At 49.2% G+C, this 13,818-nt stretch overlaps 1 protein-coding gene across 1 annotated transcript in view; it reads left to right on the top strand.

Annotated features, from left to right (window-relative positions):
• Positions 1–13,818, top strand: part of DIS3L2 (DIS3 like 3'-5' exoribonuclease 2) — a 348,511-nt gene that overhangs the window by 298,792 nt on the left and 35,901 nt on the right. The window contains exon 14 of the mRNA XM_049614679.1: positions 5,699–5,778. Coding sequence (XP_049470636.1) covers positions 5,699–5,778 — 80 coding nt within the window. The remainder of the gene's footprint in view (positions 1–5,698; positions 5,779–13,818) is intronic.

The following is a 13,818-nucleotide window of genomic DNA, read 5'->3' as shown; positions in this document are numbered from 1 at the left end:
TATACCTGTGGCATATAGACAGAAGGAAGCCATCAAAGGTATTTAAAGAGGGAAGTGTCATCAGGCTTGTGTTTTAGAAAGATAACTCAGCTGCATTGTGGAGAGTGGAACCAAGAAGTGGGTAGACGTATTATGTGTCTGACAGTAGAAGTGGCGCCTGGGTGGCTCAGGCTGTTGAGCGTCCGACTTCGGCTCAGGTCATGATCTCGCGGTTTGTGAGTTCGAGCCTCGCGTCGGGCTCTGTGCTGACAGCTCGGAGCCTGGAGCCTGCTTCGGATTCTGTGCCTCCCTCTCTCCCTGCCCCTCCCCCCCCTCAAAAAATGAATAAACATTAAAACAAATTTTTTTAGTGAACAGTAGAGGTCTGGAAGCCCAACAGAGACCAGGCACGGCTCAGTCAAGGCTGTGACTCTGCTCTTCCGCGGGTCTTCAAGGGCAGCTTCGTCTGTGAGTTGGCTTTACTCTTAGGCTGGTGACAAGCTAGTTGCAACAACTCTGGCCACTCATGCCCAGAAGCGCAAACATCCCCTCATATCTCATTGGCTTCGGTTAGGTCACATGTCCATTCCTGAACCAATCCCTAGGGAATTCCAATTCCAGGAAATGCCAGGCACTGATTGGCTTGGGTTCCTGACCCTTACTGAAAGGTGTATATGATTACCTTCAAACTGTCAGGCCCAGCCCTGGAAACTGGATCTGCTTCTCCCTGAATTCCCTGGACTGAGTGGGAGGGTAACTAGCTGAACAAATCTAGGGCATCACTGGGAAGGAGGAAATGACTGCTGGATACCGTGCCTAGGTCTGCCTCATGGGCCGGTTGGACCCATTCGTTTGTGTAGGTACCTACAAAACACCTATACACCCACAGTGACACACTTTGTGGATCCGTTTGGGAAATGTATTATTGTCCTGGGCGAATTTCACACCTCTCATGGAGGACCTTTTCATCCCAACCTCCAACTCTCCATTCCTTGATTGCTACTCATGTTGAGGTTGACTGCCCGTCTCCAAGGTCAGACGCGGCTTCCTCTCTGACTGCAGCCTCCAGTGCTCCCCACTCCCTCATGGACACTCTTACAATTCCTCTCCTTGACCTCATGGACACTCAGGAGGCCAGTGTTGTCCAGTGGTTAGCAATGTGGATCACACTTTAGTTCTGCAACTTACTTGCTAATTTGGGCTAACTACTGAAAACTCCTCTGTAACATATGGATAGGAACCAACCTCACGGGGCTATTTAAATAGAGGATTAAGGACAGAGAACACGCTCGATAAATACTAGCTCCGTACAAGACATCTGTCACCAGGATCTTTCTGGTTCCTTCCCATCAGCCCCTTTCGTTTTTATTTCTTGCCTGTTCCCCCTTAGAGTCTCTGGCGCATCTGTTGCCAACATCGTATCTCTACTCCCTCGCTCCATTATTCTTCCCTCAAACCTTCCTGGCAAATGCTCAGCTTTGGACCAGCCTAACTTTCTTCATGCCAATGTCTAAGTTGCTAGAAAAAAAATCAACATCTGGGCAGATGGTTGCTACAGTAACTTCAGTTCCTGTGGCCTCAGCTGGACCGTTAATGCTCCCTGGCAATCCTCGTGCTCTTCCCTGGTCAACGGTTTTTCCTGTTCTCCAAAGAAACGATTTCAAGCCTTCATCACTTTCCTCCAACCTCCTTTCCTTCCCTCACCAAACCCTCCATTCCTTGAGGATAATTTGACCTCCTAATTCTCAGAAAAGAACAAAATCAAACTGGAACATTCCAAACCACCACCATCCCCCATCCTGCTCCCCACCCCCGCCAAATCCACAGATATATCCGCATCCCTGCCCAGCCTTCCCTACTGCTGCAGTGGAGAAAGGCCCTTCCACTTGTTGTATGTTGGTTTCCAGTCCCTCCTGTCATCTCGGACACCTTGATGTTTTAACCACCTCCATCTCTCCTTTGTCTTTGAGCCCTCCTTCTGTAGTGCGTCTTTTATATCTGCATTCAAGCAAGCCTGTTATCTAACAATACATTCTCCGTTAAGCCCCCGTCCTATTTTCCTGTCCTGTTCCAATCCATTCACCTTGACTCTTTGCCCCCACCGTCTAATTTGCTAAAAGAGTTACATGCGCTCCTGATCCCCACTTCCTTATCTTCTCATTTTTCACCCCGTCACACCCTGATCTCTGCTCCCACCACTCTCCTGAGAGCCCTTGTTGCTAAATCCAATGGATTCTTTGTTTTGGATGTTTGTTCCTCCCTTACTTGCCCTCTTAAAAGGATTTAATGCTGCTGACTGCTCCCTCCTTAAGGCATGTTCTCCTCTTGGCTCCTGTAACATCATAACTCAAAATTCCATGACCACTCCTTCTTAGTCTCCATTGCCCAGCTCTGAAATACAGCTGTTCTGTCAAAGACCTCATTTTGACTCTTCATACTCTCTTAGGACATTCTCGTCCACACCAATGGCTTTAGTCACCATCTTACTTATTATTTAGAGGCTTCCAAATTTGTACCTCCAGATAAGTCTTGCCTATAAAGTTCGGAATTGTTTATACAAGCTGCCTACTGTTCATCTCCACTAAGATGCCTCTCAGACACCTTAAAATCAGCACTCCCAAACTAAACTCAAGCTCTTTTTCCAAACCTGCCATTCCTCCTTGTCACAGTGCGTAACAGCACCGTCTGCCCTGCTGCCCAAGGCAGAGCACCTTAAACATCATCTTTGATGCCTCCCTCTCTGGCAGGCTTTACATCCAGACCATTACCAAGTCCTGTAATTCCGGTGAGGTGGAAAGAGCGTGGGTTTTAGCTGAAATTCTAATTGTGGTTTGGACAAATTACTTAACCTTTCTTAGCCTCAAGTTCCTCCCCTGTAAAAAGGAAATTGTAATACCTAATTCAGATGGTTGTGGTCAGGGTAAAGGAGAGCCTTTCCTTGGTAGGTATTCAATAAATACGAGTTCTACATTCAATAAGTATGAGCACTCTTCTGTCCCATACCTCTCTCCCCTGCCTCATCACCACCTCTACTTACTCACCTGTTAAATTTGTATTCACAGTTTATTCACCTCAAGAATCCCCCAGAATGAAATTTCCCATAACTCCTTTATGACTAAAGACTACAGCTTATATCTCATCACATTTATCGTAAAGAATTTGGAAAAGGCAAGGAAAGGAAAGGAGCACTGTTGCCATTGTTCCTTCCAGTCTTTCTTCTATGTGGTCTTTGTTCTGTTTTTACATAGTTTTCTTGATACATAATCAAGTACACATCCTGATTTTTTCCAGATATTTTCCTAGATTAATAAAAATTCTTCATGGCTGCTCTTCTGCATGTGACTATATAGTAGAGTTTACCTAACCACTTTGCTTTTGCTTATCTTTTAGAGGCTTTCCAATAAATGATACTGAAGTGAACGGTTTTACAAAAAAAAAAAACTTTTCCTCTTATATTTATGGTAATTTTTCTAAACCATACATTCATCAATCACTGAGTCAAAGGATTTGAAAATTTCTAAGTGGTGCAGTCTTTGCAATGGACCAAATGAATATAGGCCTGGCCTCAGCTACAAAGAGGGAAGTAAAGAGAAAATGGTATAGTTGATAGATTTTTTTTTTTTTTTTTAACTTCTGTTTTACTGAAAGAGGGCTGGGAAGATCCAAGCAGTGCTCTGTAGGGAAAACATGCCTTTGACTTGAAGTTCCTGGCTTCATGTTGGTGAAGAAGGGCTTGTTTCTGTTTTTGTATTTTCATCTGGGTCAGTAAGAGGACGAGCCATTCCTCCAAGCTTGTTTCCCTGTAAGGAAGAGAAAAATCGTCCAGCATCTAATGATGCAGATCTGTGTTAACAGCCTTGCAGTTAAAAAAAAAAAAAAAAAGTTATAATAATGTACCCTCCTAATGTGCAGTTAATTTTAGTTAAAATTTCCCTGGCGCTTTAAAAACCCAGTGAATTTGTAAATCTAGTAATTGGCTCTAGGTCTAGAAATGTTAAAGCTGCCATATCCAACTCCGCTCTAGCAGGACACGCACAACCTCCCTGAGTTCTTGCTTCCCAGCAACCCAGATGGAGCTCTGCACTCACCTGAGCACTCCCCTCCAGAATCCAGAAAGAAACCAAGACCTCATTACCAGATTCTCGTTCCCGGTCGTCCCTAATCAGAGAAAGCTACTGAGTGCCTCAAAGTTAATATGTCCAAAATCAAACTTGTGGCTTTCTAGCCACCCCCAGATTCAGCAATGGAACAGTCGCCTGAGTGATTGTTCAAGTCAAAAACTTGAACTGTCCTTGATTTCTTCTTTTCCATCCTCCCCACTCCCCAGCATGGAACCCTGCATGTCCCGTCACCTCTACTTCTCAGAATTTACTTCTTTTTTTGAAGTTTATTTTTGAGACAGAGAGAGAGCTAGGAGGGGCAGAGAGAGAGGGAGAGAGAGAATCCCAAGCAGGCTCTGTGCTGTCAGCACAGAGCCCAACACGGGGCTCGATCTCACAAACTGTGAGATCATGACCTGAGCTGAGATCAAGAGGTGGATGCTTAACCAACTGAGCCACCCAAGTACCCCTCAACATTTACTTCTAAGGTAGATTCTTAAATTGTCCATTTTTCTCTCCCTCTTGGGCCCCCTCCCCAACCCTTTAGCCCCAGCCCCCATCACTGCTCACCCGCACTGCTGGGTGGCCTCCTGCTCTACCCTACAGCCTGCTGTCTACACAGTAGCCAGAGAGATCTTTAAAACCTATGGGGCGCCTGGGTGGCTCGGTTGGTTAAGCGTCCGACTTCGGCTCAGGTCATGATCTCACGGTCCGTGAGTTCAAGCCCCGCGTCGGGCTCTGTGCTGACCGCTCAGAGCCTGGAGCCTGTTTCAGATTCTGTGTCTCCCTCTCTCTGTGCCCCTCCCCTGTTCATGCTCTGTCTCTCTCTGTCTCAAAAATAAATAAACGTTAAAAAAAATTAAAAAAATAATAATAAAACCTAATTTTGATCATGTCATCTACCCATTCCTCACCAAAGGCTTTTCTTTTGCTATTCGGGTAATTCTAAGGGAGCCAGCGAGGTTCTGCAAGTTCTGCCCTGGCCTCCCTCTGCAGCATCACTGACCACCATGTCCCCTGACCTACTGGGTTCTGGCTTACCAGCTACCCTTCAGTGCCCGGACTCCTGCATCAGGGCCTCTGTACATGCTGTGCTCTCTGCCAGCGAGAATCTCCTTTTCTCCCCATCCTCCACCCCCATAATTTAGTTAACCCCCTCCTCCTTCCCTCCTTCCCAGTGTAGTTCAGGTTATTTACTTCTGTCGAAATGCGGGAGTCTTTTTCCTGCTTCAGAGAACCTATATTAATTGGAAGCTTGATATTCATTCATTCACTCATTCGTGTGAATTGATTATCTGCTGCCTCTACCATGAAGGAGGCCCCTCTCTGCCTCTCTTCACTGTTCTTTCCCCATCAGCTAGCTCAGTGTCTGGCACAAAGTAAGTGCTTAGTAAATAATCGGTTACCTGCTGAATGAATAAGCAGAGTCCAGTAGCAGTCCTCACTGATGACAGTGGCCCGTAAGGCATGGCTCTTCCCAGAGGTGGCAGGCCCGGGTTCTCCACAACATGTCAGCTGGAGGGAATGTGATTTTGCTTTTTTTTTTTTCATTTCAGCCGTCCGAATGAATAAAACATGCAGCCTAGACTTAATTATTTTTCGCTTCTCTCTCTCTCCAGCTAAAACTTGCTTTCACTCTGGATCACGAGACTGGATTGCCTCAAGGATGTCACATCTACGAGTACCGTGACAGCAACAAGTAAGCCACCCGGTGGGAAGGAGGGTCACCTCGCCATGTCCTGGAGAGGCAGCGCCTAGGGGCTGCCTTACACTGGACCTCTCAGACAAAGGGATTGTCGGGAAGAGAACCACACTTTGGGGGACTCTGTTAGCAAATAGCTGGCACAAAAGTATTTCTCCTGTAAAATCTATCTGGCTCCTAAAGACGGGACTGGAAGTACTCGTATGGGATGTATTAGACATATATGCAGAAGCAGACCTTCCTTCCCAGGCTCCAGCTTTCCTCTGGACCCACCCCCACTCCGTCTCCAACGATGTCCTTGCTAACTTGATTCACGGTGTGACTTCGGCTCTTGCTGTCGTTCCGTCTGACTACACGTATGTGGACAGGTTTTGCTGTGTTAGCCTACCTTGCGAGCTTTGTAATTGGGGGGTTTCTGGGTACTTACGGAGATCTCAGTCGGTGATCTTATGATTAGCAAGGTGGCGCCTGGCATACTTGTATAGCACCTCTCCACTTCCCCACAGACTGCCTCTCTAACCACGTAGTTTTGCCTGTGAGGCCGTGAAAGTGGTGGCGAGTGCCCGATGATGACAATGACAGTGATGATGATGGACGACGACGGCAGCTACTAGTGAGCACCTACCTACTGTGTGTCAGGCACACTACTGGGGATATGACATTATCCCACTTAATCCTCATAGCAACCCGAAGAGTTGTTCGTTCATTGTTATCATTGTCATATTTGCCGAAGCTAAAGTCTGGGGAATGTAACTTGCCCAAGGGCACTCGCCACAGCTGTGTGAGGAAGAGTCCGCACGATCACATTTACTCTAGGAAGAGAACAGACGAACAACAGTTGTTGTCCCAAGTTGCTGCTTTTGGGAACCCCAGTCAATGACAAGAACGGTTTCAACCCGGACTCGAGGACTAATTGTTTAACTATCTGGGCGTTTAATTTTACCCAGTGGAAGGAATCGAATGGGCACATGCCAGTGGAACTATACGTTCCAGAAGAGAAACTTGGGTCTTCCTGAAGAACTCTTGCTCTGTTATGGGTGGAAGGTGGGTCAACCGGGTGCCTTCGTGACCAAATCTCCATTCGTATTACCCTCAAGACATTATTCTTGTTTGTAATTTATCTTTAGAGGATGCCACAGTAAGTGTTGCATACCCTCCATTCCTACCAAATCAGTCTTTTAGGAAAGACTGGCCAAGCGCCCTCTGACCCCACCGTCTGTCCTCTTGGATGGCGCTGTTTCTGGAGTTCCAGAGTTTCTAGGCCATTTTGTCAGAGATACCGTCACAGCTTCTCATAATGCTTAATTCATCAGAGCAGCAGGGCTGGGCTTCTCAGGTCCAGGGACTGGTGGGGACAACTGAATGAGTTCCTTGGTGGCAAGTGCGAGCGTCTCCAGGGAGTAAGAGAAACATCAGCCATGAGCTGCCGTCCGTGCCAGCCTGCGCTCCCCGGGCCGGTGCTTTGCCTGGTGGCAGCGAACGGCAGCCTCGTCCGTGCACACAGACCGTGGCGGCAGAAACCCATCTTTTAGCGCAGAAGGTTTACAGACTCCAATTCTGACCTGACTCCCTCCTCTTTGGGAAAAAGGTTGGCAGCGTTTTTGTCCAGTGGGAGGATGACACCGGCCTTCCTTCCTTTAGGTTCATGTCTTAGCAGTTCAGAGGTGCAACGGCAGCCACAGCTTAGGTAGTCTTTGGAGCCGAGAGGAAAAGATAGCCTAGTTCTGTTCCTTGGCCTAATCCCCAACGCCTAGCACGTTTTCAGAGTAAGCAACGTAAGAGGAGAATTTAGGGGGTGTAAATATTGGTAAGCTTTGGCCCCCAGAGATGTGTAACCGAAAGCATTTATGTAGGAAAGCAGATAGGAGCCACGATCCGGGAAACTATGGCCATCAAATGCCTCAGCGACTCCTCTCTGTGGTTCTCTCTGGCTCATCTTGGAGGCACTCTGAAGGTTCATTCTCAATTTGTGGACAAATTTCTTACGGTCTGAGCCTCCGGTTTCTTCATCTGTTAAGAACAATGGGACTAATGATACCTTCTGCCGTAACTGGGGGAATGATCGTCATGGGGATTGGACTGACATGGTAAAGACATCATCACAGCCTATCGTATAAAGTGCCCACAGAAGTGTTGATTGCCTCTCCTTCCCAAACACAATGTATCTCATGACTTCCATTCTGTTCTGTTTTCCCAGTGCTGGCAGGGCTGCGTCCGCGAGCTGTCGCTGCAGCTAACAGAGTACTGAGAAGGGAAGGGGCTGGCGCACATGTCTTTGACGGCCCTCAGCTCTGTGCGATGCACTCTGTCTAAAGGCAGACTCCTCTCCCCATGTGTGAATTGTGAAGTGAAGCATGGAGAATCCCGTGAACTTGACTGTGACTTTCTCCTCTCCTCTAGGCGCTGCCCTGTATTTCTCTGTTCACTTTTAGGGTCATTTCCCCTGGAGTGCCTCAATCCCAGTATTTGTATAACAGTGGTGTTCAGGAAATGAGGATATTTTGCCCCAGGCCCTAAGGGGCCCATGTCGTCTCAGCCAATAACATGAATTCAAGAGCAGCAGAGAGATGAGGTTCTGTATGTGAAAGAATTAGCTTGGCATCTGACTATTTGTTTGGTACAATTAATTATTGAAATGACTACTTTTATCTGGGTATGTCCCACAGTATAATTCGTAGTCATTTTAGTATTTATCTCTGCCACATTCAATCTGTCAGTAAAGAAGGTGTTGTGAGTGAGTATGGAGGCTGTTGGATGGTTCTCCCCAGTGGTCTTGCCTTTCAAATGGAGCGGCCCTGGGGCACTAGGGCGGCTCAGTTGGTTAAGCGTCTGACTCTTGATTCTGGCTCAGGTCATGATCTCACGGTTCAGGTCGTGAGATGGAGCCCCACGTTGGGCTCCACACTGACAGTGCAGAGCCTACTTGGGATTCTCTCTCCCTCTCTCTCCCTCTCTCTGCCCCTCCCCCGCTCACGTGCACTCATGTTCTCTCTCTCAAAATAAATACATAAACAAAAAAAAATTTTTTTTAATGGAGCGGCCCTGAAAATAGGCACTCTGCTTTTATTTCCCCTGGACACTCTTACCCTTACCCTGGACGCTTTCCCTGGATGCTTCCTTCCCTGGAACATCCTGGTAGTCCTGATTTGGGACTTGATGTCATCCCGTTCTCCATCTGCATAAAGGGACTCATACTTGCCACTGAGTTCCAAGGACAGGCCCTGGGACTTGTCCATATGTGGCCGGACTTAGACCCTGCCTCTTCTTGAGCTGGAGGGCACGGTTCACATAAACATTCTTAAAGCTTTGAGGTCATTAGAGGAAAGAAGCTGTCCTATTGTGCCTGGGGTTAGAGGAGTAAAGCTTTTCACTCAGATCATGTCGTCAGCCTCCCAAAAGCTGTTCAAAGCTGCACCTAAGAGATGTGAGGTCTCCCCGCAACCCGACCCCAACAGGTACTACCAGTCAGCACCATGGACCTGGGGACCACCTTCTTTTTTCCTGTTGCAGAAAGCTTCACTGCCTTTAACATGCAATCCAGTGAATCCGGGACTGATCGAGAGTTGTGTTTCTCACACTGGGGTTTGGAGATCTCTTCACAGAGCGGAACAGACCCAAAAAAGCAAATAAGTGCTTCATGAGATCTATTATGTATTCCCTTGGCCCCTGCTCCACACCACGTGCTGTGCTAGGTAGCAGGCACAAACGGTGACAACGGTGACTTGGACCTACTCCACAGCCTCGAGAGGTTTGTGTCAACCCCAGACCACATGGCAGTCCCACCAGGGTGATGCGGATGCCTCTTCGTGGGGCGGAGGCGGGGGAGCCGAGTGCTGTGGGACTTTGGAGCACCACATGGGTGCCTGTCTCCTCTGCAGCTGAGAGAGCTTCACGTGGCCTTTTGTTCTGGTGGCTTTTGAGACTTTATTTTTGTCTTTGGGGTTCCGCAGTTTTACTGCATTCAGTCTGAGTAGATCTGTCTTTATCACGTTGCTGGGGATTCAGTGTCGTTCTTCCCATTCCAGAAACTCTTCTCTGCTGTCTCTTTGATTCTCTCTGATCTCTCCTTCTAGAACTCCTGTTAGAAACCTGCCATGTTATTCTGTCTTTCCTCTCCTTTTCCCATCTCCTTTTTTGCCAGTGCTGTATTCTGGCACTTCCTCAAAAACATCTGTTTTCGGGTTTACAAATCTCCTTGTAGCTATTCATAATCAGCTGTTTACTACACCTTCCAAACTTGAGGGTTTCATTTTTATTTTTAATTTTTAGGGTTCTCTTCAGAGCTTTTTAAAATCAGCCTGTTATTTTTTATTTTTTGTTTTTTAGCATCCTAGTTTTTATTATGGTTTCTGTTCCTTTCGTGTCTTCATTTATTCTGTTTATCCATATAGCCTCTTTCAAGTGTTCGATTATTTCTAGTCTTAAGGGTACCGATTCTCCCACATGTTGTGTCTGAAGCCTCGCCTTCATGGTGGCTCGCGGTGGTGGTTCACTCTTTATCAGGAGACCATCTGAAGTAGGGATCGTTTTCACCGTGGGAGCCGATGGGTTGCGGATGTGTGTTTTCATCGCCTTGGCATTAGTTCTTCCGGGACCCCAAGTTCCAGAGGCTCAGCCAGTTTGGTGTGAACCTCTTGGCTCAAGATTCCCAGAACCTGGGTGGTGTATATTCAGCCTCCTTACCCACACGCAGTGCGGGCTTGGGGTCTCCTTTCTGCAGAGAAACCTCCGCTCCACACCACACACAGACCTCCTCTGGGCTGTGAGAAGGGTCTCCCTGGGCCCTGTTTGATGGCCAGTGGCCCTTCCTGGACCCCTGGCATTCCGTGAGGCTCCCAGTTCCAGGTCCCCGGCCTGGCCTTCCACCTCCCGTGGGCATTAAAATCCCAGCTCCTGTAACTATATCAGAGTTTGATGATCCCAGCCTCAGTTGCCATGATGAAGATTCTGCCTTTGACTTTATTCGCTCTGTAGTTCAGGTACCTGGGAATTTTCCCGTTATTCTCTCATGCTCAGTTTTGTATTTAAATTATTCTTGTCGTCTATTTCATCTGTATTTTCTCTGTGTTTGTGTTGGGAACAAGGCCCACATCAGTTCGGTCTACCGTCTTGTCAGAAGCAGAAGTCTGGATGAACTTTTGAAAGTGTGAATCTGAATACTCACTCATTCAGCAAGCATACTGAGAGTTGCTGCTAGGTACCAGTGTAGTCTTGGGCCCTGTGAACACTCACATGACCCCCAGAGGCTGATGGGCTAATGGAAGGGGCTGGGCCTCCATCACCAGCAAGACAGCTCTGCCATCAGGCCCTGGCCTGCTCCAGTGTCCCCCGTATCCCACCCCCACCAGACCACCTTGGGCCTCTCATGTGCGATATGTCTCTGTGCGACTGCGCCGTTCCCTGTTTCTAGAATCCCACTCTTTCCCACAGCCCTTTTCCCACCCATCTGCCTCTCCTTCCACTCTCAGCCAAGTATCACTTCTTCCGGGAAGCCATTCCAGCCCTAACAGCCGTCACTGAAGCTGAGGCCAGTGTCCCTTCTCCGTGGTCCCGTGCCTCACTTGTCTGGTTCCACTTCAGCGTTCCGCACAGTACCGTGTAGCTCAGGCATTGGTTCTGAATGCTTCCCCCAGGCTGGGCCCTTGTAAGGTCGGGGCCTTGTTTTGTTCATTTCAGTGCCCCCATCGCCTAGCCCAGGACCTGGCAACCAATACTGGACGAAGGGAGTGGGTGGGGGGACCTAACTTAATCTTTTAGAGAAGGAACCTGGCTACAAGGGAGTCAAATCTCTTTCCAGCCTTTGTCTTTTTATTTGTTGTACAATTATGATAAGGATAAATTACTCACGACATCAGGGAAAACTATCTTACTGGATAGTTTATAAATTCTGAAGAACTAACATGTAGAACAAAGAAGCTGCAAAAATTTTATTTAACTCTGTAAATATGTTATTTACATCAACTGCTTCCCGTTTTTCGCTTGGATAGTGAGGCCTAGTGATAATTACGAAGAGCATTAACCATGCCAGACCCTCTCAAGTTTCTGATCCATGCAGCGTAACGGTGATAGGAGCTACCAGCTCCTAAATGCCCACAGATCACCAACATGGGGCTCTGGGCTTACCTGGGTTATTTTCAATTTCAAAACCATTCAAGACAGATCTTATTTTCATAATTTTACAGATTTAAAAAAAGAGACAGAGCAGTTAACTTGCTCAAGGTCACACTGTGGTCAAGAGCAGAGCCTGGATTTTACCCCAGCGCTAAGCCGAGTCCAAAGCCCATGCTGTGCCTTTGCACCACCTGCCTTTCTCTCCACAACATAAATCTTGAGGGGTTCTGGTTCCAGCCTCTCCTTGGCAGACCTGCCCCAGAAGCTCTCAGTCTGGGAAATTCTGGGCTTTCCCATCCCTGAGGACCCCTGGGGGGAGTGGACAGCCTGGTCTGATAGAAGGAACTCCTGACTCGTCACCATAAATCTGAGTTTTGCCAGTCATCCTCCAGGGCAGGTCATTGTCCCCTCTGGGACACGGCCTCTCCGTTGAGAACATGAAGATGACAACACGTCTCCGGGTTGGGGGAGAGTGGAATGAGGTGATGCGTGAGGTGGCCATTGGCGCAGTGCTCACCTGTACCCGCCCGTGTGGCTCGTGCCCTGGGCCCTGGCAGACCCAGGCTGTAGGTATGCGGTGCCCTCCCCTCCCCGTGGCTCACCCTGGTCCGGAGACTCCCTTGACGCCCACAGCCAGTGGGACAGCTTAGTTCGCTGAACTAACGAAACTAAATCTTCTGTTTGTTCTGACTAGCCAGATGACTCATTTTGGCACCTTGAAACCCATATCAGGTAGCCAACACCTGGAGGTGTCCGAGAAAGCTTCCCTGTGGGAAGCTTGATTTTCCTTAACTGATGTGCCTTCCCACCTTCATAAACCCACACCGAAGGACAGCGGCACTGCAGCCTTCCAAAAGAGAGGGCAGCACTGGTCCTCGCGTCCTCTTCTCCCTGCAGCCCATGGGCACTTCATCACTCAGGCCACTGGCCTTTCTGGCAACAGCCAGGGCCGAGGCAGGGCCCTGGGACCCTGCCAGCCCACCTGGATGCTTTTCCCCCAGCCCCTGGGCACATAGTACTTTCTGGACCTGAGGACCCCCTGACGCGATGGGCTGCCCCAGGGGACTGGCTGGCTCAGCATTCTTGGTCTCAAGACACTCTGCACGGTCAGAGCGGACCCAGCGGGCAGAGCTTAGCATCACACTGGGATTCTCTCCCTGCTCTCTTGTTTTCGTCACGGAGGACATGCCAGGTCAGCTCAGGTCCACTGACAAGTAGCCTCCCGGACAGGATTAAGTGTGAGAAACGTACAGGGGGATGAAGGGAGGAAACACAAGCAGGCACAGCCTGCCCCTGTGAAGGAGGCGGAGAGGAAAGGAGGGCCGGCGGGCAAGGCTCAGCCAGGCCAGTGGAGCCGCCTCGAACCGGTGTTGCATGTTGGCGGAACCTCCCATCCTGTGGGAGCCGTCCTGCGTGGAGATCCCTGCCGTGCTCCTCGTGGCGGCCCCAGCCCACCCTTTGCACCGCACAGATCCGCCTCTGCCCTCCACTGTGGGGAGCAACTCCCCTGCGGCTCCTGCCTCTTCCCAAGGAGGAGATTCCACGGGAGAAACTACTGGAAACAAGCTGCCTCCATTACTGGAGTGGGACTTGGGGCCCCCGCCGCTCCTCCTCTCCCTCTCCCCCCAGTGTCCCTCCCAAATTCTTCTCACCCTCAGCCAGCGCCTCAGCAGGTCTTGGCAGCTTAGCTGGTGGTTTGACCCAAACCTGCATCGTGAGGTCTCTGAGCCCTTGGCTGTCATATCCTTCTCAAGCCAGCGTTGGCACATACGTCTGTACGTCTGTTCACAGTGGAGCAAGGGAGCACCAGGAAGGTCCCCAAGTTCCACATGCCTCCCTGCCTGCGCCTCCTCTGATCTGAGTTGATTATCCCTCCCTTCTCCCCCCCCCCCCCCCCCCCCCCACCCCCCCCCCCCCGCCCCCCCC

The sequence above is a fragment of the Panthera uncia genome (assembly GCF_023721935.1).
Source record: "Panthera uncia isolate 11264 chromosome C1 unlocalized genomic scaffold, Puncia_PCG_1.0 HiC_scaffold_3, whole genome shotgun sequence".
Classification (NCBI taxonomy): domain Eukaryota; kingdom Metazoa; phylum Chordata; class Mammalia; order Carnivora; family Felidae; genus Panthera; species Panthera uncia.
Note: the sequence above shows the minus strand (reverse complement) of the source record. Positions and strands in the feature narration are given on the sequence as shown.